This window comes from Solea solea, chromosome 15 (genome assembly GCF_958295425.1).
Source record: "Solea solea chromosome 15, fSolSol10.1, whole genome shotgun sequence".
NCBI lineage: Eukaryota > Metazoa > Chordata > Actinopteri > Pleuronectiformes > Soleidae > Solea > Solea solea.
The window spans coordinates 11149269-11175262 of NC_081148.1; the positions used below are offsets into that span (position 1 = coordinate 11149269).

The window sequence follows — 25994 nt, forward strand, 5'->3', positions numbered from 1 at the left end:
TATTAAACACAAACAAATCACACATTAAATAACCACAGAGCTATAACTCTCCTTTCCTCCACAAAAAAAAAGCTAAATAAAAGACTTTTCAGTGTCCTGTCTCCTTGTCTACTGTGAGGAGGACAAATGAATGCCTTAGGGGACAGGGTCACTTATTGTGCGAGTGATGACACATAAGTAGGGGAATATGGGTGTTTCCCTTCCCAGAGGTTTAAAATGTCAGGGTATGATGAGCTGGACCATTGTCCCGGCTCCCAGGGGTGCAGGATTCAAGACAGAGGTGAAGGAGAAGGAAATGGAAGATGCTACCTGACGACCGAGGTTCAACTCTGTCGAGAAAGTGGAAGAGAAGAGAAGCGGTCGAGAGGAGGGAAGTCTGCACTTCTCCCCTACGAAAGACTCAAAGGAAATATGCAGTAAGTGCTTATATTTGGGACTGAGCTTTAATTTTTACGTCTGTCTTAGTGGTGACTGACTATGTCTCCTTAGTTTTCCTTCAGCATTTCTTTATGATTTAAGCACAAACGCTTCATTTTAGATGGGATTTGCATACTGTATTTAATTTGACCAAAAATCCTTTTTAAATATGTGAAGAATTAAAAACTAGGTGATTATTGTTTAATTGTCTTTTTAATTAAATTGACTTTGTCAAAATCAATATAGCTATTGATAAATTGAGCTGTTCAGTTATTGAATGTAAAAAAAATAAAAAAATCATCTTCTACCGTACACCCTGGACAGCTCGCCAGTCCATCACCGAACAAACATTCACCCCGACAGTGTCTCATTAACCTTTGTGTGTTTTGATAGTTTATTAATGAATAACAGATATATGAGTTCTGTTTAAGGGAAGTTGCTAAGAGCAAAAACATTATCTTCTCCAGACTCTCAATGGACATTAACATCACAAACACTTGTGACATCCTCATGTTTCAAATGGAAAAACATGTTGAAGATTGGAGAGGAGATTACGGCTCCTGTCATATGCCCATCATCTCACATTGCACTCCCTCAGGGGGGCTCAGCATGATTTTTAGTCCAGCCATAACCTTTCAGTGAGAGACAAACAAAACCGTGTTGTGGCTACAAGGTAATATTGACATTTACAGTCAGAACAAACAAGGATTCTCATCATTGCTGTAATAAGTCCAGTTATTCAGCTCGGCCACTTCCTTGAGGCTTTACTCAAAATGGTGGGATGCCTCCCAGTGTGTCTGTATGATTGTTCAAACTTTGAATACATGTTCATTTAAAATAAATCTTACTTTACATGTTATATTCACCCATTGAAGATGGACTTCCACGGCTTTCTGTCAAGTGAAGTTTAAAGTCTTAATGTGGGAAAAGCTGGCACAAGAAAAAACAACCTCTGTTGAGTGAGGATATGACGATAGGTAATACTGTGCCACAGTAACTGTAACAATAGACACTCAACCATTGTTTGGATAAAAGTAGGCTTTGGAAAACAAAGTAGAGTAAGGCGTGCGAGATCATTTTGTCAGCAAACAGCAGTTTGATTTAAAACTTATTTTGTGACTTCAGTGTGCAATAACATTAAAATCAGATGCATTTATTCGTTTTCATTTACTGAACTTTATTGAATTACAGTATAAGGGTAATGATACAATTTGTCTGATGCTCTTTTCTTTACCCTCACAGGTTTCTACTCCTGTGGCTGACAAATCTAATAGTGGTGCTGGAATACTGCAGTGCAGGTAATCATCATAATATATACAACTTCATCTAATTTTATTGTTGTTACACAATGTCTTCAGAGGGAACTTGAATGAAGCCACCGTCTCTTATCTTACCTTAAACACCAAATAATATAAGTTGCTTTCATCAAAAAAATACCATAACCAGTTGTTTTTTTTCATTTTCTCTCACCCTTGTTGTTTTCAGTTGTGACCCTGGGTGACTGTGAGGCAGCCGGCATCAAGTGCCACGCTCAGGCTGAGTGTCTGAAGAGCAGAGAAAACTTCACCTGCGAATGCCGCATGGGCTACCAGGGCGACGGTTTGCTGTGCTCCGACATTGACGAATGCCTCAGCGGTCTGCATAGCTGTCACTCAAAGGCCACGTGCAACAACATTCTGGGCAGCTATAGCTGTTTCTGCACCAGTGGCTATGTTGGAAATGGCAATAACTGCCAGGACATTGATGAATGCCAGAAAGACAACGGAGGTTGCGACGTCAATGCTCTCTGCACTAACATTGAGGGAGGGCGACGCTGCCAGTGTAAAGATGGCTTCACGGGCAATGGCTTTGGATGTACTGACATTGACGAATGCAAAGACGCAGGTACCTGCCACTGGCATGCCACTTGTGCCAACAAACCCGGGTTCTACATCTGCACATGTAACGCTGGCTATAAAGGCAACGGAAACTACCTGTGCCTCGACGTCGATGAATGCTCAGAGACTCCTTATGTTTGCTCTTCTTCACTTGGCTATAAAGGTTGTAAAAATCTACCTGGCACCTATCAGTGCACGTGCAGCAGTGGATTTGAAAGCAACGGGAAGAGCTGTGTGGACATTAATGAATGTTTGGTCAACACCTGCAGTCTATATGCACAATGTGTAAACACCAAGGGCTCCTATGAGTGCACCTGCAACAGTGGGTTTGTGGGAAACGGCGTGACGTGCGTGGACGTGAACGAATGCAGTGGAAAAAACCTGTGCGATGCCAAGGCGACTTGTATTAACAGGCTGGGGACTTACGAGTGCTCCTGTCCGATTGGCTTCCTTGGAGATGGACGTAAGTGTGAAGACATTAATGAGTGTGCAAATCCCAGCCTCTGCCCATCAACCACTACCTGCGTCAACACTGATGGATCATATTACTGCGACTGCGGCCGTGGTTTTATCTTTAATGAGTCCAAGTGCAATGATGTGGATGAGTGTGCCATAGGCCGGTGCAGCCCCCATGCAACCTGTGTCAATTCTGCTGGCTCCTTCGACTGTACGTGCAAAGAAGGTTTCGAAGGAGATGGCTTGACCTGCAAGGACAAGGACGAATGCTCATTGCCCGGACAGTGTCACTTAAACGCCCTTTGCTTTAACCTTCCCGGTTCCTTCAAATGCACCTGTAGAGAGGGTTTCTCTGGAGATGGGGCGGTCCAGTGCAATGATGTGAATGAGTGTCGAGTGAATAATGGAGGTTGCAGAAACAATGCCGCATGTGTCAACAGCCTGGGATCCTTCTCTTGCACGTGTCCGAAAGCCTTCATTTTGATTAACCGGACTACTTGCCAGGACATAAATGAATGTGAGGAACAGAGCAACCTGTGCAACAAGAATGAAGTGTGCAAGAACATTGACGGCTCGTACGAGTGCCCCTGCCAAGTTGGTTACTACCGTCTTCCCACCAGCCTGGACTGTGTTGATAGGGACGAGTGTAGAGACAACCCTTGTCACGCCAATGCCACGTGCCTCAATACTGCCGGGTCCTATATCTGCTCCTGCAAGCGTGGATTCGAAGGAAATGGCATAGAGTGTAAGGATATAAATGAGTGCTCTTTGGAGGGCACATGCCACCCACGGGCACTATGTACAAACTTAGTAGGAGATTTCCTCTGCTCATGTGAGCAGGGCTTCATAGGAGATGGCTTCTCCTGTCAGGATGTGGACGAGTGTGCCCTTTCTGATTCCACCTGCCCAGCCTTCTCAGTGTGTATCAACTCCCCCGGCGCTCACGTCTGCTCATGTTTGAATGGAACCGTGGCCTTCAACGACACCTGTGTGCCACCCACCACACTGTGCGACCCCGCCTGCGACCAACACGGCCTGTGCCACCGTTCGCCTGCCGGATACCAGTGTGTGTGTGACCTGGGTTACATGGGCGAGGACGGAGTGGCCTGTTCGGACATAGATGAGTGCCAGAAGGAGAACATTTGTCCCGAAAATGAAACGGAATGTGTGAATAACCCGGGATCGTTTTCCTGTGTGTGCAGAAAGGGCTACACTCTCCGTGGATCAAAATGTGTTGGTAAATGAATATCATTCTTATTTTCAGTTATAAACATGGAGCCTGACAAAAGACGTCTGATTTGCTGCTTGGGTTTTTAATTTGTTCAGTGACGCATGTGGATCAGTAATGCACACATGTGTTCTGATATTTTCTTTAGAAGTTAAAGGTCAGGTGTGTAAGAATTAGAGGTGAGACAACATAGTGCAACAAATCCACTCACACACCCCTTTTCCAAGCATGCCAAGAAACTGGAATGCTCTTCATAATCCAGGAATACTGTTTCCTCCTTTTTCTTGTTTCATTTATTGGGTGCATGTGGGCAGACATGCTCCACTTCCTTTTCACACTGGATCTTTAAAAGGTACTTTGTGTTGGCTTTGGCAACATCTATTGGTGATGCTCACCCTTCTTTTCCCAGCATCTAAGTTAGCCTTCAGTTATCATTTAAACTCAATTGTGTTTAATTTGTTCATTAAAAACATGGTGGCCACAATAGAGAAGACCCACCTCTGATGTAAATATAAAGGGCTCATTCTGTGGTAATGAAAACAACAATTCATATATTCCAGTGATTCCAATAAGAATAATTTCATCTGAACAATTTGTTTAAGCTTTAGATGAATACTTTGATCTAAATCTTACACACTGGACCTTTAAGTAATCGGGTATATTTAGATACTATGCTTAATTGTTTTCTATTCCAATCCATGCAAACTCTTGTCTCAGAGTTTATTCAAAACACATTCTGTGTGTCGTGCCAGTAGTCCACTTTTTGATTGTGGTTTCAATGCAATAGTTGTTTTTTGTGAGAAAATAAATTGATATTAATTCCAGTATAGAGTAAAAGTAAGTAAAGGTTCATCTGTAAAACAGCCCATAGAACTCATTACAATTCAAAATGGATTATCCACTGTCAAGACGCTGCTAATCCTAACTGTGTCGCTCACTTTTTCCTTCCCTCCTCATTGCCAGATGTGGACGAGTGTGAGACGGGGCAGCATGAGTGCAGTGAGTTTGCCCAGTGCAACAACACAATAGGCAGCCATTCCTGCTTCTGCCTCAGCGGCTTCACAGGTGACGGAAAGAACTGCTCAGGTAAGAGTCACACTCTGACTGTTAGCATGTACAACCACCAGTTGGTGTTGTTGCCTCCATGAATGGACTTTCTCTTGAGCTTTCCTTGAGCACCATTTGGGGCTCTTTACCTGACACTGTTCCATTTTGGATAAATTATAGACTTTGATGAATGCCAAGACCAAAATGGAGGATGCCATCCAGTTGCCAGATGCAATAACACGGAGGGATCTTTCTCCTGTGCCTGTCCACCTGGCATGGAGGGCAATGGCTTTGACTGCCAGGATGTAAATGAGTGTGACAAGAACTCCTCCCTGCCACACAACTGCAGTGCCCAGGCTTTGTGCCTCAACTCAAACGGGTCTTACAGCTGCGAGTGCCTGCATGGATACGATGGCGATGGCTTTACTTGTGAGGATGTGGATGAATGTCGACTAACCACGACCTGTGGCAGCAATATGTCGTGCAGCAACTTCCCCGGTTCCTACAATTGCTCATGTATCTTGGGTTTGGTGTACGAGAGCGGCACCTGCGTGAGTGAAGACACTTGTATAAATGCTAGTAGTCATTGCGACCCCCTTGCCGAGTGCCACCCACACCAAGGTTCCTTCTACTGCAGGTGCAAACGTGGTTATGAAGGGAATGGCACGGACTGCTGGGATGTGGATGAATGTGACAATTCACAAGGCGGAGTCTGCCGTAACTTCTCCTACTGCTTCAACACTGACGGCTCCTTTATCTGTGACTGCTGGGAAGGGTTTGAAGACAATGGGACACGCTGTCATGATGTGGATGAGTGTGTGACAGGGAACTTCACCTGCCCGGAAAACAGTACCTGTAATAACAAAGACGGGAGCTACGACTGTGCCTGTGACCCAGGTTTCTCAGGCAACAACTCCTTGTGTGTGGACATAAATGAGTGCCTCCTTGGACTTATTCAGTGCCCCAATTTCTCCAACTGCCTAAACACAATTGGGTCTGTCCTTTGTAAGTGCTGGGAAGGTTACCAAGGCAACAACACTGACTGCGAGGATATTGACGAGTGTGTAGACTACTCCACCTGCCCTGAGCATAGCACATGTATCAACACTGATGGTGCTTACCTGTGTCCTTGTGACGAGGGGTTTTCCAGGCTGAGTGACGAGGGGTTTTCCAGGCTGAGTGACTCGTGTTTGGACGTCGATGAATGTGGTGACAGTGCGACAGGGGAGCGTTGCACCAATGGGACATGTGTGAATGCTATTGGCTCGTATTACTGCACGTGTTTCAACGGATTCTGGAGCAACGGGACGGAGTGCATTGATGTCGATGAATGCTCAGGCTCTTTTAACTCGTCAGTGTGTCTGCCCCATTCCACATGTGTAAACACCCCTGGGTTTTACCTTTGCCCCTGTAATGAAGGGTTTATCATGAATGGCGCAGAATGCCAGGATGTAGATGAGTGTCACAACCCAGATGGCAACCCATGCCCTGAGCACTCATCATGTAACAACACAGTAGGCTCCTTCATCTGCCCATGTATCCCTGGGTACAAACCAGTAGACTTGGGATGCGGGGATATTGACGAATGCCTGGATAACACCACCTGTCGCTCTGACCAGGTGTGTACAAACCTCCCTGGAGCGTACTCCTGCTCCTGTTTCATGGGGTATCATGAGGAGGGACAGGCATGCGTGGACAACGATGAATGTGAGAATTCACCGTGTCATCCCTTGGCACGGTGCTACAACACTCCTGGCTCCTTTTCATGTCACTGCCCACTGGGCTTTGCTGGAAATGGCTCCTGGTGCAAAGATGTGGATGAGTGCGTCGCCCTGACCAAACCGTGCCACTCTTTTGCTCGCTGTCACAACACTCAAGGCTCATACGTATGTGTGTGTATACCCGGGTTCCTGAGTGTTGGCTCAATGTGCACAGATGTCGACGAATGTCAACAGGGGAATGTACATTGTCACGCCGCTGCCACGTGCTCCAACCACGTAGGAGGCTTCAAGTGCTCCTGCAGTCATGGCTGGAACGTCGTCAAAGACGATGGACACGGAGGAGAAGCATGTGTGGACTTGGATGAGTGTCTGTTACCCACAGCATGTCCTGGACGTACATCCTGTACCAACGTGCCAGGGTCTTACAGCTGCTCCTGCACCAACGATGACACAGTATGCTCAACAATGGCTGGACAGGGTTAGCTATGTCTATTAGCTATTGTTAATCACGTGTTCTCACACTGATACATGTGTGCTTCACCATTTCCTTTGACTGTCAAAACTAGCATTACAGTAAGCTGTTGTTTTTAAGTGAAGAGTCGTGTGTCTCGAAAAAACATCCACATTTAGTGAGGTAAAATGATGCACTTGCGCTTATCAAAATACTGGAGATTTTGAGAAACATAATAATAAGATTAGTATACTTTTTTACAGGATATTTAAGGGGAAAAGGGGGGTGAGTTTAAATGTAATTGGCGTAAATTCGGTGAAAGCCTGTGTGTGGGGGGGTTTTCTCCAGATTCTCCAATTTCCCACAGTCCAAAAACATGCAGAGGTTAATTGGACACTCTGAAGAGAGTGTCCAATTCATCTCTGTGTGCAGGGTGTGTTTGCCTTCTGCCCTGTGTCAGCTGTGATTAGCTCCAGCTGCCCCACAACCCTCATGTGGAGGATGAAGTGGTAGACAATGAATGAATGAATGAATGAATTAACTGATGTAATATAATCAAACGTGGCAGAATTGACATGTTCTTCATCTGTGGTGTCAGGTCCTGAACACATAACTTTTCAGGCATATATATTATTTCCACATTTGTTCCCCCCCCCCCCATAAAATGTAAAATATGAACTCTATCTAAAACATGGCAGCTCAAAGAGTTAGTGGTCTGGTTACTTTAGTTGATGATCTGATACAGTCAATCCATCCATCCATCTTTGACCGCTTTATCCTCCACATGAGGGCCACGGAGGGCGCTGGTGCTGATCTGATACAGTATATGATCAAAATGAATAAAGATGCCACTGATTAACTTCTGTGCTTCCCCAATAGAGAGCAACCTGTACCCCTTTGGAGAAGAGGTTGGTGATAAAGGTGTAAAGATCAACATAGAAGATGGAAATTCGCCCTATATTATTCCACCTGTGGGTTTCCCGTTTATGGGAAAATTATACGACAAGGTTTACGTGAGTTTCTGAGCTCAGTTTCATATTATATTGTTAATTTAAAATAACATTTATAATATTTAGAGATGTCCATCTGGAACACTCATGTCGGACAATACTGCAGTCTATAATGACGCTATAGTTTTACTCAAAATTTCTAATGATGAAAATGCTAATAATGAAAGACCAGTTGGAAGTAAATAAACATGACATTAAAATTAAATGACTTTATTATAAGTAGTTACATATGAATGAAGATGGACCTCATGATATTGTCTCTCCTGTTCCTTCCTCAGTTTTCTGACAATGGTCTTGTTCACTTACAATCTCCCACTGAGAACCAGCAGTACCTGCTCCCTGCTCCGTCGGCCACTGGCTTCCCCGACAACATAAACGGGGCTTTGTTGGCCGTCTTTTGGGATGACTGTGATCTCACCATTGGTGAGGGACAACTGTTTTATCAGGTTCGACATCACTCACCAGGGCTCACGGCTGGTTTTTGTTTGTTTGTTTTTGAGTTGAAAAAAATAAAATCTCACTGACAAAGTCATAGAGATGCAGCCTACAAAAGCACATTTCAGACATAAACAAAGATTTAACAACGATTTAACATTACTCCTCCTTTCAGGAATACCAAAAGCCGGATGTCTCAGACGTCTACTCTCAGTTGGTGTTTAATCGTACAGCAGAGGAGGTGACAGAATTTCAGGCGAAGAGAGGCAAGCCTGCTTTTATCCCTGCATGGATCCTCAAGATCACCTGGGAACAAGTGATGCCCGTCTCCTACCAGGAGATTGACCTCTCAAAGGTAAAAGAGATAAAGACAGTACTCATCCTCTGGGGTGCTTAACTTTAGTAAAATGCAATGCAAATTTTACACAGATTGACCTACTTTAAATGCCGATGTGAATGAAATGTTTGAACTTGAGCTGTCAGCTCAAGGAAACCAGTTGCTGACACGTTCATGCATTAATTTACACTACTATGTTTAACTTTGGTGCCACCTTGTGGTTGCTTCATCCAAAGGTGCTTGAATGCAGTGAGGGAATACTCGTTGTCATGTCATGTTGTTGCATTAAATAGTTTTAACAATTTATGCAGAAATGTAAAAGGGATAAATCAGGGTTGTTTTTCGGTAGTAGTAGTGTTATTTATGCAGTGTGTTTACATATAGTAAACAGCTTTCAGCACGCTACTCGCTTCCAGAGACAGAAAATGGATCCAGAATGCAATTTCCAAGTGTGTTTGGTTGTGAATAAGGACAGCAGAGCAAATCTACAGTGCCTCAGACACGGCATGGGGGGGGGAGGGGGGGAATGGTCACGTAATATTAATTTGTGTGTGCCACAAATTTGTTATGCCACAAATTAAAATTCTTTGTCGAATTTCAACCATGTCATGTCTGGGGCTCCATACAAAGCTGCAGTAGCCCAGTTAAAAGACATCATTCTACCTGTGTATTGTGTTTAGACACTTTACCATGTTGTCAGGTAACTCTTTCTTTGGCACTATACTGCCTTCTTCCTACAGAAGTACGAAAAACAGTTGCAAAGGTGTGTTACACTGGTGCAGATCAACCTTTGAAAGGCTATTCTGACAACATGGTAAAAATATTCAAAATAAAGCAAACAATTAGATGGCTACTGATCTTCTTTTGATATTGATGTATATCCGTCTCCAAACAGGCAGCACAGTGAGGGTTAATGCTGCTTTTTGTATGTAATCCAAAAGACTGTGCAAGAGAAGAATGTAAAAGAATGAACCACCTCTTTTTTCAGACCAACAGTTTCCAGGTTATCTTGACCACGGATGGCGAACGCTCCTTTGCTATCCTACAATACGGGGATATGTTGTGGGGTCCAGGCCAGAGGGTATATCACGACGCTATTATTGGCTACACAAACGGAAAGTCATCCTTCAAGGAGACCCCTGTCCCTGCTGACAACAACTTCGGGCCTAGAGGCAGATACAGGCCCAATCAGGTGAAAGGACCCCTGGGGAAGTTAGGTCAGCTGGTGTATGACTTTTCAGAAACAGCAGGATCAGACACAGCCCCTCAAATCAGGTGCCAGGCGTGGGCAGTGAAGGAGCCTGACCCTGCTGAGTGGACAGAGGAGCTGCATTCATGTCCCTGCAATAGCACCCAAGCTCAGGAGGACCTGTCCTTCTTGCAGGACACTACTGATCTGAGCTTGAGGGTGACGAAGCTGAGGAATCAGCGATGGGGAGGTGCGGCAGGCCACACCTTTCACTCAGTCCTGTCCAACAGATATGGTTCAGGGAAAAGGTGTGTGTATGAACCAGAGGGTCCGCTGCTCGCTGGGTACAATGAGCGCTACTACTTTGGACACAGCGAACAGAAACACATTGGTAATACACGTGATTCTACACGTTAACATGACAGCTCTATTCAAATTGACTGACACCACAGTAGTTATTACAGTTTTTCATAAATGAAATTAAATGTAATGGCATTTTTAGCTTTCTTTTCAAACCTTCAACATTTCAGTGATTGATGAATAAGAATAAATGATACAGTGTCTTACACCAGTAGGCAGAAAAGTTTGCTTTTTAGTTGGCATGATTATTACACATTACACATGAGATATAATTGTACCCTTTCCAAAATATGTCGGGGAACTACACTGACCATCACGTACCAAAACAACAAAAAGTGTGTGGGACATAAGGGAGGATGAATATCTGAGTCCAAAACATTTTAAATATGAAGGTAGTACACTTATGTACACCTATAATTCTCTTTACCAAGCTTTTACTTTGGAAATTATATGGTAATTCTGTATTATCTCCTTATGACCACACACACAGTGACATTGTTGCTGTCAAACTGGACATTACATGAGAAATAATATGGTACTACCTTGATATTACTTCCAATTAAAAAACAGTCAATCCATTCATTTACCATGCCGTTACTGCAGTGTAATGTTACCTCCACTAACAATGCAAAACAAGCAGTTTGCCCACAGTGTCACAGTCACTTGCCTTTCAGTGTAAGAATTGAATCAAACCTCTGTCTTCAGATGAAGACCTCATGCCTTTCCAGTGGTGTTGTATGGAGTCTACTCTGTGTCATCTATACCTAACCAAGAGGCCACAGGACCGTTGCCAGGGTTACAGCTGGTCCAGCCCTGACAGCAGCACCCCAGGAGGCACAAAGGCGGCACAGGGTGTAGGTAAGGGACCAAAACTTCAGTTAAATCAGCAGAATAAGCCATCAGTGGTAATAGTACACTCACCAGCCACTTTATTACACAGTACGACCTAATATTCTGCTGCTGTAGTTCTTCTGCTTGAAGATTCGGTGCATTCAGAAGATGGTCTTCTATATACCTTGTTTGTAAAAAGGGGTTATTTATCGTTGCATTATGAACAATTTGAACTGGTCTGGCTTTCCCCCTCTGACCTTTGGCATCAACTAGACATTTTCATCTAGAGAACTACCTGAATATTCTGATACTCGGTTTGAACTTCAGCCTGTTCGTCTCAACAGTGTATTCCTAAATGCACTGAGTTGCTGCCATGTGACTGGCTGACAAGAAATGTGCATTACCAAGCAGTTGTTCTACCTAACAAAGTGGCCAGTGAGCATATACAGCACATTTAGCCCCCCGCCCCGAACAAACCAAATGCTTTGTCATCCACCCCTGAAGCCTTCTTTTTTTATTTATTGTCACCTTTTATGTCATGTCAGTGAAAACTGGCCCCTAAACGCACAGTGATAAGCACAATTGCATGTAAACTTACCCTGTGTAAGTTTCACAAAAACACAACCGTTAGCCATATGCGAGCAATGCCCTGCTGATAGCAAACACGATGAGGATATCACTTTACATCGCTTTGATTTATTTCTCCGGCACAAGACTTTTCTTTAGCAGCGGGTCAAGGTTTCTTCTGGACGTTGCTATTTCACCTTTTAAAAGTGGCGTTCATGTCTCACAGGGAGGGACTCATGTACTAACACTGTTGTCTTCACAAAACCCTGGTACACTGATACTCAGCAGGCTTAATTGTCTAGTTTGATGAAATGACATCTTTTTCCCAAGAAAACCTCCGTGTGCCATGTTTTGTCTGCAGCAATGGTGTACGGCAGCCTCCATTTCCTCACCTTCGACGGTACCGAGTACTCCTTCAGGGCACTGGGAGACTTTGTGATCTTGCGTCTCTCCTCCACCACCGGCTCTAATATCTTCACCCTGCAAGGACAGACTGACAGACTGCACACCAGCACAGGGGAGATCATTGACGCCCCAGTGATGGTGCGCATGGCTGCTTTCCACCAGGGCATTGGCAAGGTCAGGATGCTTTTGTGTCAAGATGTAAGACACTGGAGTGTGTGAATTTGGAAAGGGAATTTCTTTTATAAAGGGCGTTGAGTTTCTTCTCTTTTTTTGGTTTTAAATAAGCCAATTTTTTTTAAATTTTGAGTGTAATGTACTAAGCTTACTATAAAGGAGCATCAACTTTGACAAAGGTTAGAAACACTGATACAATATATAAATACATTTTAAAATTAAAATAAAAACCAAAGAGCCATATCTCCAGTTGTCAGAGATGGTAAATCCACAAACTCCCATTCACTGTCACCAGAAAATATTTGTAAATTATATTTTTAAATGTTCATGTATGTTTTTCAGATTGAATGGAGGTGTGCAAAGGAAGGAGAAGGACTCCAGGTCTTGGTAGATAACGTCAAGGTCCCAGTGAGAATAGGTAAATACAAATCCTCTCTAATCTGACACGCATTTTAAAAGATGGTTTATTTTGGACTTTCATATCCATCCATCCATCTTCTACCACTTTATCCTCCACACGAGGTTCGTGAGGGGCACTGGTACCAATCTAATCTGACATATGGCGAAAGGCAGGGTACACCCCGGACAGACAAACAACCATTCACTCTCACACTCACACCAATTTAGTGTCCAATTTACCTAATCCCAAAAATCTGCATGAGAACATGCAAACTCCATGCTGCAAGGGCAAGAGTGCTAACCACGCCACCAACCGTGTGGCCCTAATATTATATATAATAATTAATAACACCAATATTTGGTACAATTAATTTTTTCAGTCAGACTTATACAAGCTAATAAACATGTGTAACCCCAGCCCGGAAAAAGAAAATGACCTCTCTTTATAGTAAAGTGACTGTGCTAATTAAATTTACATTGAAATGAACATTTGCATTTAGTCCACTTTGCACATTCAAACCTGCAATTGAAGTAACTGTAACTCAATCGTTTTATACTAAGTAACATCTTTGAAAATATTGAGCTCTCAAAGTAACACTATTGTCAGCACTGTTAACATACTAAAATACAGCGGTGTAAATAAGCCGAGCAAAGTCAGCTAGTGTCTTTTTACAGGAGGCAGATAGATTTATTACAAATATGATCATCCTCCTCTTCCTCCTCACATATACTTCACACACTGCTGTAGTGAAATTAGATTAAAGATTATAATGATTTTTCATTATTGTTATTATTTTTGTTATTTTGTTAAAATTCCTCAGCTCCACTCCGATCACATACTCTGGTATATACAATAGAACAGCATTTTCCTCCAAGGACCACCAGAGGAAGCTCACGTACCACTGGTCGTGCCTCAGTTTGAGAACCACTGTATTAAAGTGTAGGTGAGAGAGTTGTTGACAAATATAACTGTTTTGCAGGTGTTTTGCTCCAGGGTAAGAAGGACTTTGCTCTGCGCTGCTTGTCAGCGTATCGCTGTGTGGCACTGTACGGTGGTGGTCTCCATGTGGTGGTGTGGCGTGTTGCGCGCCACAATCATCTGGCGGCGATGGTCGGGGTTCCTCAGACCTTCTACAACCGCACCGTGGGTCTCATGGGTCTCTGGAGCTCCAACCGCTCAGACGATTTCCTCATGTCTGATGGCAGGCTCCTCCCCTCAGCTGACCGCAACCTCCCCTCAGAGGAGACCCTTCATACATTCGGCTTGTCCTGTGAGCGGACCATAGATGCACTTATTCCTACATATGTTTGTTTTTGTACAACAGAAATGAGCTCTGTGGACCTTTACTGCTTTAAACCACCATGTACAGTCAGACTCACTTGCTTCCATGCTTCTGTGTGTGTTTCTAGGGACAGTCCCAGGCCCAGAGAACATGTTGTTCTCTCCGCCTCCCTTGGTTCCACTGAAGCATGTTTCCTCTGAGGACCTGCTTGAAAGTGTCAGTCCTGCTGAGGTGGAGAGCCTGAGGAGAACCTGTAAAGGCAACATGTTTTGTGTTTATGACATCATAGCATCCGACAGCTCTGACATGGGCCTACAGACACTGGACGCCAAGAAGCAGTATCTAAATCTGGCGCAGATCTACGGTCAGATGTCTACACTGTTATCAAAGGTTTTTTTTTTTTTAGGCTTCATCTTTAAACCTGTGCTAATTTGATGGGTTCTTTCTCTGTTTGCTGGCAGGTAACATGCCTCCCATAGTGACAGAGCCCATGGTGATCCACACCAAGGTCAACGTTACTGTCAACGTTAAGATGATTGCTCAAGACCCTAATGGAGACTCCTTCACCTATTCTATAGTCTATCCCAGACCTCCAGGGTCCTCTATTGGCATTGGTGAGACACACACACACACACTGGTTTCCATGACTTCAGAGGACATTGCATTGGTTTACATTAATTTAGGTTATGCCCCCATAAAGAAGACAAGTCCCTGCAACGTGACTGTGTAAACAGATTTAGGTCCCCACAACATAAGGAATACCAGGTACACACACACACACACACACACACACACACACAGGGGCACTTGTCCTTTGATTCTTCATAAGAGACGCCCTACACACACTCTTTATCCATCACTGTTGCAGATGATGTTGACGTTTGTTAGTAGGATGGTGAGCCTGTTGCTGTAGCCAGCTGTGAACTATTTCAGCAGATGGGACATTTTCAGAGCTGAGTCAGTGGACGCTCACACACAAAAACATGCCCAAATGAAAAAGAAAACGCGCCAAACATTCAGACTTTATTTTCATTTTCGTAATGTTAGTTCTTAGTTAGTACTTCACTATTGACTTGTTCGCTATCCTGATCAAATGAACAATGCAACCTTATCAGCCCACTCAACTGCAATCTCAATTCCTCTACAAGAAAATGCATCATGTTCAGATTTTCAGAAAGTTCTCGCTTCAACCTCCACATCAATCAATTAATTTCAACCGGTGTTCTCCAATAAAAGGAACTTTTACACCGAAACCATCAACTGTTAATTCACACCTTTCTTTGTCTTCAACACCCAAGATAATTGTAATCATTTATTAGCCAAGCTGCCCTTTCCCTTCCTCATTATACATCAGCCAGTGTGCTCATGAACTCTCATCATAGATGGCACATCACTCACTATTCTTGCAACCGTCCACTGGCTCCCCATTAAAATTCAAAATTCACCTCAAATTATCACTCATAATGTACAAATGGTCTCCCCTGTACCTACGTCTCAGAGCTCCTCCAACTAGTCTCCACTTCAAGACCGTTGACAGCCCTCCTGGCACCCTTCTAAAATCTAAATGTCACTTTTGAAGTGTCAGAGCAGCAAAAATCAATACACTCTTCCCCTGCACCCCCCCAAAAAAACACACTGTACTCTCGGTTTTAATCAGTAAGTTGCTATTAATTGAACTTGTCCAAAGAGACAATAGTTGTACTTCAGGTTCATGAATGAGTTCCTGTTTGTGCAGGCGTTTACAGTGCCGCTAAACACAGGTTGTGCTTTCCACTGCAGTCGATGGCTTCCTGAAGTGGACCCCCACCAGCACCCTCCCTGTCGACCTGACCATCAAAGTCAGTGACGGCTGGTCCAGCTCGCTCTTCACTCCAACCCTGCACATCTGCAGCTGCCTCAACGGAGGAGCCTGCCAGTACGACAGCGCCATCGAAAGCCACCAAAAGGGAAAGTTCCAGGTGCATTCATTCGTTCATTCATTTGAATCAGTGCTCATACTCAAATACTTCCATTCAAACAGACGTCTTTGGTCTTTTCAGACTGGATGCTTATGTCAGTATTTTACATAGAGTCTACATGCACCATTATATTAATATAATACATATTTCACAGATTTCATCTACACTTTTATGCCACATTAGTGTACTTGCTGTCTCTACTTTGGTCCTGTGTATAATGACTGTATAATGTCAATTATGTGATGACAGAAAACCATAAATAATCAGAGCTCCCCCACCAAATGTTCCCATACACATTCTGTTTGCACAGTCATCAGCTGCACTTCCAGAATGTAGATTAGTTTAATTTAGCCTCAATCTGCTACACAGCAACATATCAGCACTGGCAGTATAGGTTAACGTATTTCAGAAGATGAAGGTAAACAAATGCTAATTAAAATGAGAACAATCATAATGGAACCACCAGTGGTTGGCATTCATTCATTCATTCATTCATTCATTCATTTCCCCCCCATGATAACCTGAATGTTTTCAGTATACGTAGGACAGGTCACAGCTGTCAAGTAAACAGAGGACCCAAATGCAGATTTCAAAAATGAACAAAAAGACTTTGAAAAACAACACGGAGCAGAAACATAGGGAAATGAACGTGCACAAAAACAGAGCATGAAAAAAACTACTGTATTTGTGTAAGTATTGTGCCCAAAGACACGCCAACAAACCAAACCAAACCAAACCAGAGCAAATACAACACACCACCCAAACCCAGTGACCGAAAGTAGACACTGGAGAGCACAGAGACTAAATACACTAGGGGCAATCAAACACAGGTGTGACAAACAAGACACAGGTGGAACACATTAGGGCGGGGCAGACAATCAGGGAAGACAAGACAGGAAGCAGAACTACACACAAGGGACAAATCTTCTAAATAACACTGGAAGCAAACAGAAATAAAAACTCATGGTAAAGAAAAGAATAGTCCAAACTGAACGTGTCTGTTTCACTGATCTAATCACATCTATTAACATGAGGTAATGTGTCTTTCTTTCCCTTCGTTCTTGCTCCGCCTCCCAGGTGGTGGGCTGCCTGTGTCCAAAAGGTTTCAGTGGGAAGTTCTGTGAGAACACTGCCAATATATGTCAAGGTCAGCCCTGTTTCAGGGGAGTGAAGTGCCAATTGACAAAGCCTGACCAGTTCACCTGTGGAGAGTGTCCACAGAACACTGTTTCCATTGGAAAACAGGGATACAAGTGCTTTGAGCATGGTTTGTTGCACTATAATAATCTCCATCAGTGGGTTTTTTCACATTATCAGGTTTTGGGGGGGGGGATAACACTGGGCCCCAGAGTCTATGATTTATCCTCCTTGTTTCTCTGTATATGATCACAGACATGTGCAGCCCTCCTTATCCGTTCCCCTGCCACAAAGACGCCAAGTGCCACAGCACGAAACAAAACTACACCTGCACATGTAAACCTGGCTTCACGGGAAACGGATTCAACTGCACAGGTAGTGAATTTACACCACGTCGGTGTGAACACAAGCGGCACATTTATTACAATGATTGATTTCCAGTTCTGTGTTTGTCTTTATTTTAGACATAGACGAGTGTGCAGAGGTTTCAACCTGCCCCAATGCCAAGTTTGAGTGTAGGAACAAACCGGGCTCAGTCGACTGCTTCTGCAGATACAAGGACACCACAGATACGGATGGATGTGGTATGTGCATCATGTGTTCACTCACGTTTAACCGCTTGAAGACTTTGTAGTTTAGTTCATGTCGGAATGACATGAGTGGAGCAAGTCCCACCTGACATACGACGTACACCGGTGTCAATGAATTATGTCACACATAAAGTTGTCTGGGGGGAAAAAAAAGGAGGCACTCTGGTGTCGTAGGAGTCTGGAAAAAGTTGTGATAGCAGGTTACACCGTCGTTGCATCATAGCTTTGTTGCAGGCCAAGTGGGGGAGGGCGAGAGGGAGTGCTGTGAGGACAGCTTTGTTGATACTGACTACATCATGTCTAAGTCACTTGCAGAAAATGCCTGACATTATTATGAGGACGGGTGCAGTCTAAACAATAAATGATTGATTGTGCTTATTACTGGAACGTTAAAGACACCACATGTTTTTCTATTTTTCCCAGTGAACTTTATAGTTTTTTGGATGAGAAGTGTGAAGAATATAACTGTAGGGTGGGAGATCATTTTCTGGAGCATTTTTTTTTTTTTACTGTATTGCTTAAAATCCTCTTCACAACTCGATTGAAACCAATTAATGAATGCAGCTGTGGAACGGACAGGCCTATAAAAACACCATCCGATCATGTTGAACGGCCCAACCTAATTAATTGGATCGTATTGGAGGGAAGTCTGAAGAAAGGGGCCTGGACTTTTTGAATTCAAAACTTAGACTGCTCCAACAGTTTTTCCAGGATCTCTAACCCTACATTTAAATATCTGTATACTTTGGTTCCATAGACTGTATATGGCTGCAAAACAAAGATTTGTGGACTGTCAGTGGTCAGGTATAAGACCTGAAACTGATGATTGAGACCATTCACTCATCAGGCTAGTGTTTACTGATGTCAGGTGGGAAGTGTGCTCATTTTCCGGGACTTACACTCACACAGATCTTTTTGCCATAAGCTGAGTGGCCTAGTGGATGAATTCTACTTCCTGTGCTTCACTTCCTCTCAATGGTCTCAGAAGACTACATCCATTTTTATGTCCACTCTGCTTATTCTGTTTATTACAAGACAACTAAACTAAAGCTGAATTAGTTAAACACCTTCATAAAACCTGTCCTTTAGCGCTACATGGATGTATTTGATTTGGTTCTGAATGTGTTTCTCCGCAGGTGACTCTGCTAATCCTCCAGGTAAGAGCCTTCACAATAAACACGCTCCCAAATACCCGTGGTAGTAACATGTTATCACACAGCTGCCCTTGTGTTTTCTGCAGGCTCGAATTTGTTCAACGTCTCTGTGAGGTGGAAGGACACCAAGTCTGGTGGACTCAAACAGGTGTGTGTGGTCATGTGTGCTCTTCAGGTCAGAAAGGACGTTTTAGGACATTTTGTGGCATAAGCACTAAGCACGACCAGTATCACGTTTTAATCCATAATCTGTTTGTACCCATCCTTCAGATGGAGGAGATTTTCTCGCAGGGTTTCGAGAACAAGTACTACAATGTGCGTAAGAAAGACCAAGAATATCGTGTCAACGTGTCCAGTGACACGCCCCACTGGTTTCTGGAAGACTTCATGCGCAGAGTCAGCAAAGAGTACGGCATCGTGGAGATTAAAGTCGATGGTAAGATTCTAATGGTGATGTAGGGTTGTGGTTACAGTGGGGGAAAAAACAGGTGCTGCACAGTCCAATTGAATTTTTATTTGCAAGTCCTGCACTGTACCTTAAATAATACAAATTACACACACACACACAAAATGTATTAAATAAACAGCCATTCTACCGAGCATTGCTACCGAATATTACATTTACACCTACTATCTTAAAATGATTTCACTATCTTCCTTGTTTTTCCTTTTTAATTTGGCATTTTATACTAAATAAAATCTGTCTCTAAAGATGTTTTTAATATAAGCTGCATGTGATAAACACATTTATTTTGCTCAGGTTTCTATTGATTATTTTGTCAAAAATGTCATTATGTCAGTTTCCTATATAATATAGGAAACTGTCATATATATGTATTAACTGTAATTTTGAATAATTCAGCGTAATAAACATGGCTAACATCATGTATTCATATGTTGAATATGAAATATGGTGCAGAACTTGGTGTTGCTAAATCTGCCTCTGTCCCCACTTCCTGTACAGATGTGGATGAGTGTAAGTCTAAGGAGGCAGCGTGTATTCATCCAGCCCTCTGTGTCAACACCTACGGAGGATACAGGTGTGTCTGTAATGGTACTGATGTGGATGAAAGTCAGCCCTGTGTATTAGGTGAGGATCTGAACATACTTAGTATTAACCATAATAGACGGTTATTGTTATGAGTAATATGAAACATTTCTGAGAACTGATTACTAGCGTTAATGCCTCTTAAACACACCTTTTAATGATCATTTTGCACGTCAAGCCTGAATCATTTAATGATTAAATGAAATAATTCTAGGATGATTCACAGACCTGTGTATTTAAGACACTTTCTAGAGTGTGCTATGTGACATGATGTAATGAGAGTTTTGCCAGAGTTTGTCGTGACTTAACGCTGACTCACCCTCCAGAGAGAAGTAAACCGAATGACGTGAAGCTGGACCTTATTCTGGGGCTGGTTCTGGGCCTCGGCATCCCGCTGCTGCTGCTGCTTCTCCTGGCTATACTGGCCTGTTTCTGCTGCTGCAAGAAAAAGACTGCGACTGGAGAGTGAGTGACACAAACAAGACATTACACGTCACATAAACTAGAAACACATCTTTTTATTTTATGTGCGTGATTGAGATAAAACGAGCTTTAAACTTTCCAGAGGCCGAGCATCAAATGCTCTGCATTTAGATGAATTTATCAAAATCTATCCATTTTCGAGCAATCAACATCAGATGTGGGGTGACTATACCACATCAAATATGTTCTCTGGTGTGTAGTGAACATTCAGACCACATTACAGCCTCTATAAGACGAGGGTTGGGCTTTCATAAAACAAAAGCAAAGGCACCATTAGGCCCCAAAATCTAATTTATTCCTTGTCAAAGGGAGGTTCATGGGGCTGCTGGAGCCAATCCCAGGTGAAATAGGGCAAAAAGTGAATAAATATAATACAATAAATGGTTCCAAAACCAAAACGTACAACTTTACAAAGCTATACATCAATGAATTGACTAAATGTACTAGCCAAAGTAAACAAAATTCAACTAATACAGAATAAAAAAAGAAAAAGATAATTTAGGAGAGATAGGTTTTGTCCAGTAGAGTTAGTTCTTTTGAAAAGTTTTAGTTAGGTAACAGGTAACAAAGACTATTCTGTTCAGCAACTCCAAGGCTTTCAATCCCGTTTTCTGCAGCAGCAGCAGCAGCAGCGCTGTCTTCTTCTTATATTTAACTTCTCAGTTGGAGGACGAACTGCCCACTCTCTTACTATATTAAACAAAAACACTTCCTACTAACTGCTTTGGTCCGACTTATGAAACTGCACTTGGATAACACAGCGGAATGTTTGCAAATAGAATTTACAGTTTATCAAGGTAATGACGACGGTAACATGTCCACACGTTTGACGTGCTCACACAACAATCATCCGGTGTGCTGATTTGCTCTCCTGTAAAGCTGACACGAGGTATTATTTTATAGCTCTGGTTTCTGTGCAGCAAATATAACGTTAAGCCTGTTATCTTTGCTGGGCTTAAAATGGAGGGAACGGCTGCACAAATTGACTGTGGTTTGCGTGAGTTACTGTGAGTTGCGTGTCAGATTATTTATGTGGTGAGATCAATAACACACAATGTATAATGTATACAAGAATACAAGTATAAATGTAGGATTTTGGAGGAGCTGGTGGAATTTGTTTCCTTCAAAAAGTGCATGAGAGAATTAACCAAATTAACCTTGTACCAGTCTCAAGCCCAGATAAGTAATAACAAAATCAATGCCAAAGAAACTTAGTGAGGAATTAAATGTGCTTATTCCCAAAGTGGCAAACTATTCCTTTAACTATTCCTATGATGCATGTTTCTTTTTCAAGCTTGTTACGTATATATTATAGTTGGACAACACAAGATTAAGTGACTGAAATCATCTAAACAAATCCTTAATAGCACATACTGTATGAAAATATCACAAGATCAGAGGATTTTAGGGTTTGTGTAAAATGGAAATCCACTCTCAAACAAGAAAGCATATCAATACATATGCATGTGTGTGTGTGTTTTCTGTGCGTCATAATGTCCTTGATGCCAGCATGTGTGTGTACAGATGTGTGGCATCTGGGGCAGGTGTTAGTGGGCCACAGAGACACGTAATCCCCCTGATGACTGCCCTGCTTTCTCTGTAACTTCAACAGGGAAATAATGGTTGTGGTCCACACCAGCAGCATTGTGGGATTATATTGTTAGATTAACGTGAGAAGCAAAAAGCCCAGAGAGGAGGTTATGGTGCTGGCTTTAAACAAGATTATATGGTATAATATAATTTGTAAGACGCACGTGATATGATGGAGATGGAGTAGTGATGTTATGATAGCTTTCAGCTGTGTATCATTTTTGACACAACGAGGCTGGCGCTTACAAGTAGAAAAATCAGTCAGTAGGATATGTTTCAAGAAATTATTCGGCTAGAGTCGTTTTTTTCCATTGCTCTACAGACTCCGAATTGCCAAAGTCAGACAACTGGGAGTGGAGAGAAACACTCAGGGTGTAGATTTCATGTTTTTAAGCAGCTTTGGCCCCAGAATTCTGCATGTTTAAACAAAGTGAATATCTAGGCTAGAACCGGCATGAATATTCATGATTCACTGAGAATGCAACAACAACTGCTGCCCATCCAAACATGTCCGCAGATTGCCTGAGATGATGGTCTACTGAGTAGTGAATTATAGAGACAGCAGTAATCAGAGCCAGGAATCCACTGAGTAATGGTACAAAATGTGGTGAAAATAACATCGATAGAGATGAATATACAGCATTACCACTCTGCAATCACCTTAAGATGAGTGCATAAAGATAATATGGACATCAGCCAGAACCGGCCCACCAGAGGGTCCAATTTTGCCCACAGGATGAATTTGTTAAAATGTCATACTATGATTAGATTCTAATCCTATATAATATAAAATTAGAATCCTATATTTTTCAGATACATGTGACTAAAGGTTTTGTTCCTTTGTAGATCCACTGTGATGCATAAGTTGGAATGCATGTGAATTGTGTAAATGATAAATTCAGGCGTAATTTTTTTTTTTAAATTGCACCTATTTTTATCAACAAATGTCAGGTTGTTTATAATATATTGTTCAGTTTCAATTATATTTTAGTTATATAGCCCAACATCACAAACACAATTGGCCTCGAAGGGCTTTACAGTCATTACTTACTGTACAGCAAGTGACACCCTCTGTCTTTAGACCCTCACTTCAAGTGAGGAATAACCCAAAGTTTTTTTTATAAAAATATACTTCATTAAATGTGAAACAAAAGGAAATATTTGGAGTTCTTGTTGTTAATAGATAATAGGTCTATAGATCTATCTATAGATCAAATTGTGCTGTATGTGGCCCCTGAACTAAGATGAGTTTGACACCCCTTGTCTAGACTGTAGTGATTTCTTGTATACCTCTGATGCATCCTGATTGGTTCATGTGTTTTCTTTTCAGCCTCCCCCACTTGTTGCCCAACCACATCCAGCAGCAGTACAACCCGCCACCCTTCAACTACGGTGACCCTGCTCTGCAATACATGACCCACTGCAGCCCTCGGATCATAGACAACATCCCACCCAGGCAGCATCTCAGATAGCACATCGTCAAACCCCATAAAAATGTTGGTAAATCGCACACTGAAAGACAAATGTACATGTATACAAACACAATGCAAGCACTTTTGGAACCAAGTTGTTTTATAATAATGTTAAGATGAATGAGACTTATTTATATTGTAGGCAACAAGTACTTAAAGCAGAATAAGTTTGAAAGTCAACCATTTCCAGTTCACTCTGCTGAGCGATGGACATGCCAAGTGTGAGTTGGAAGTTGTTGGGTCTTTTTTTTTGCCAGGGCAACAGTTTACGGTCAGAGTCTGACCCAGCAGAACTTGACAATCTCTTGGCTGAAGGCATGGATGAAAAGTATACCACTGCAGTGCTCTTTATCTTCCAGCTGACACTGGGCCAACAGCATCCTTGAGACCAACATTAGCATTTACCAGAATACCTGGCGTGTCACACTCCTGCCCTCTGTTCACACAATTATCCAGTTTATCAAAGTTCTTGTCCAAAATGTACAATACATCATTCTTTGGGGGGAAAAAAAAGAAAAGGCACCTGTCACCGAAACGTTGCTAATTTGATCTATGTTGGTGTGTAATTGTTTTGCAAACACATCAGTCCATATCCATCTCCCTTTGGTCACACAGCAACAAACTAACAGCCGATGATTGTTCATTTGTTGCACCACGGGTTTCACCTGGCAGCTGTTTCTTTTTAAGCATCAATTGTATGTAGGCAGAGGATGTTGTTGTTTTTTTTTTTTGCATTTTTCAGCTTCAAATGCTCTGGCTTGTTTGTCCTTTTGGGCCGCTGTAGAAACAAGGCAGCGCAAGATGGCGGCGTTCGTCCGGCCTAAAGTGCATAGAAAAGGCTTATTCTGAGGCTACGAGAACCAAAAGAGTCAAAACATTGTGTGATTAGACATATGTATGTATATGGTTTTTAGGTGTTTAATCACTGTAAAATAAAAATGTTTTTGTTCTCGCAGCATCTAGTATGAGCCGATACGATATCGGTATTGGTCCGATACTGGATGTAAAATCTGATACGATCCAAAAATCCTACATATCACATGCTTCACTATGCAGAGACTGTAAAAACGGAAATAAAACAGCATTTTAGCTGAGTCATGTTGTGGGCTGCTTATTTCATCATTATGGTAGAAGATTATTAGTTGACTATCGGGTTGATTTCATTAGCAGCACATACTCGAGTTTGGGATATTGGTATGGTATCGGACACAAAGAAGTGGTATCGTGACATCCCTAGAAACTGAAAGAATAAGGAGAACTGGTAAAACTATAGCTCATTTAAAAAGTCATATTTTAAAACTACATCACAAGTAAAATGCTTGCATTCGAACCTTAGGTCAGAAAGTACATACGTTTAATTATTATCATTATCGAGTAGCAAAATAAAGGAATTTAACAGTCAGGTGAGATGGAAACAATGTTTTTTTTAACTTATCATGTTGTGTTTATTTTATACATCACCATCTGTGGAAAAGAATTATTGTAGATCCTTTGTATTATTATTATTATTGTATTATTATTACACTGTTGCATGGACTGTGGTAGTTGGCAAAAATAATACAATAGAGGATCAAAGGCAAAAAATGCTCTCATGTACAGTTTTGACTAAATGTACATTGTCTTCTGGCTTAATATTCATCTTATTTATTTGACCTGCATTTGCTCCTTTAGCCACCAGATGTCCCAGTTGAGTCCTCCACGCCAGGCAGATCAATCACATTTGTTTATGAGCAGGGTGTAAGAAGAAGAAGCACTGCACTGTCTCTCTCTCTCTCTCTCTCTCTCTCTCTCTCTCTCTCTCACACACACACACACACACACAAACACACACACACACAGATGACGAGACACCTGCTCTGCAGCCTTGATCTGGAAGTTGCCTCAGCAGTGGCGGAGCCTGCTGCCCCCTGCAAAATGAGCTCATCTGACAGGGGTGCGGAGTGAGGCAGCCCTGCGCGTCTCTGACAATGCAGAGACAGACCCGGCCTTCGCCACAACCTGGGTCAAGAACGGGTCACTTCTGGAAACACTCATGCCCATCATTTCTGGTTATACACTACAGTATGCACTCAGGCAGACCACTAACCTTGTGTCACCTCTGCAATGCCTCTTGATTCACTGGGATAATGTCGACAATTCTACATACAGGGTCTGGCGTGAAAACTTCTGTAAAGAATAAAAAAGCCATATCAAGTAGAGCTGTGACACCTGTGATACAAAGTGAACTGCAGCCACTAAGGATGAAATCACCTTGGCAAGAGAGCTTAGTCGTGCCACTCTTCTGGAAGATTCCAAGTAGCAGTGTTTCATGTGCTGCTGAAGGCTGCAGTGTTTGAACTCCAGCTCCATGCTGACTGCAGAAGACAACCTGGAGG

The 25994-nt window shown here is 42.5% G+C and overlaps 1 protein-coding gene across 2 annotated transcripts; it reads left to right on the forward strand.

The window, feature by feature from the left end:
* Positions 1–346: 346 nt before the first annotated feature.
* si:ch73-105b23.6 (fibrillin-1) lies at positions 347–24713 on the forward strand. 2 transcript variants are annotated; one of them, XM_058652301.1, is made up of 25 exons: positions 347–416; positions 1660–1715; positions 1903–3987; positions 4942–5064; positions 5206–7224; positions 8077–8210; positions 8486–8653; positions 8818–8997; positions 9968–10559; positions 11234–11386; positions 12288–12505; positions 12848–12923; positions 13885–14175; positions 14315–14551; positions 14649–14801; positions 15967–16145; positions 17223–17412; positions 17538–17657; positions 17747–17866; positions 19009–19029; positions 19113–19174; positions 19297–19462; positions 19991–20116; positions 20401–20539; positions 23478–24713. In XM_058652301.1, the coding sequence occupies exons 1-25, from the start codon at positions 412–414 to the stop codon at positions 23617–23619; spliced, it is 7755 nt and encodes a 2584-aa protein (XP_058508284.1). In that variant the 5' UTR covers positions 347–411; the 3' UTR covers positions 23620–24713. The 2 variants fall into 2 exon arrangements, with proteins under 2 accessions (XP_058508284.1, XP_058508285.1); XM_058652302.1 differs by lacking the exon at positions 5206–7224.
* The last annotated feature ends 1281 nt before the right edge of the window (positions 24714–25994 follow it).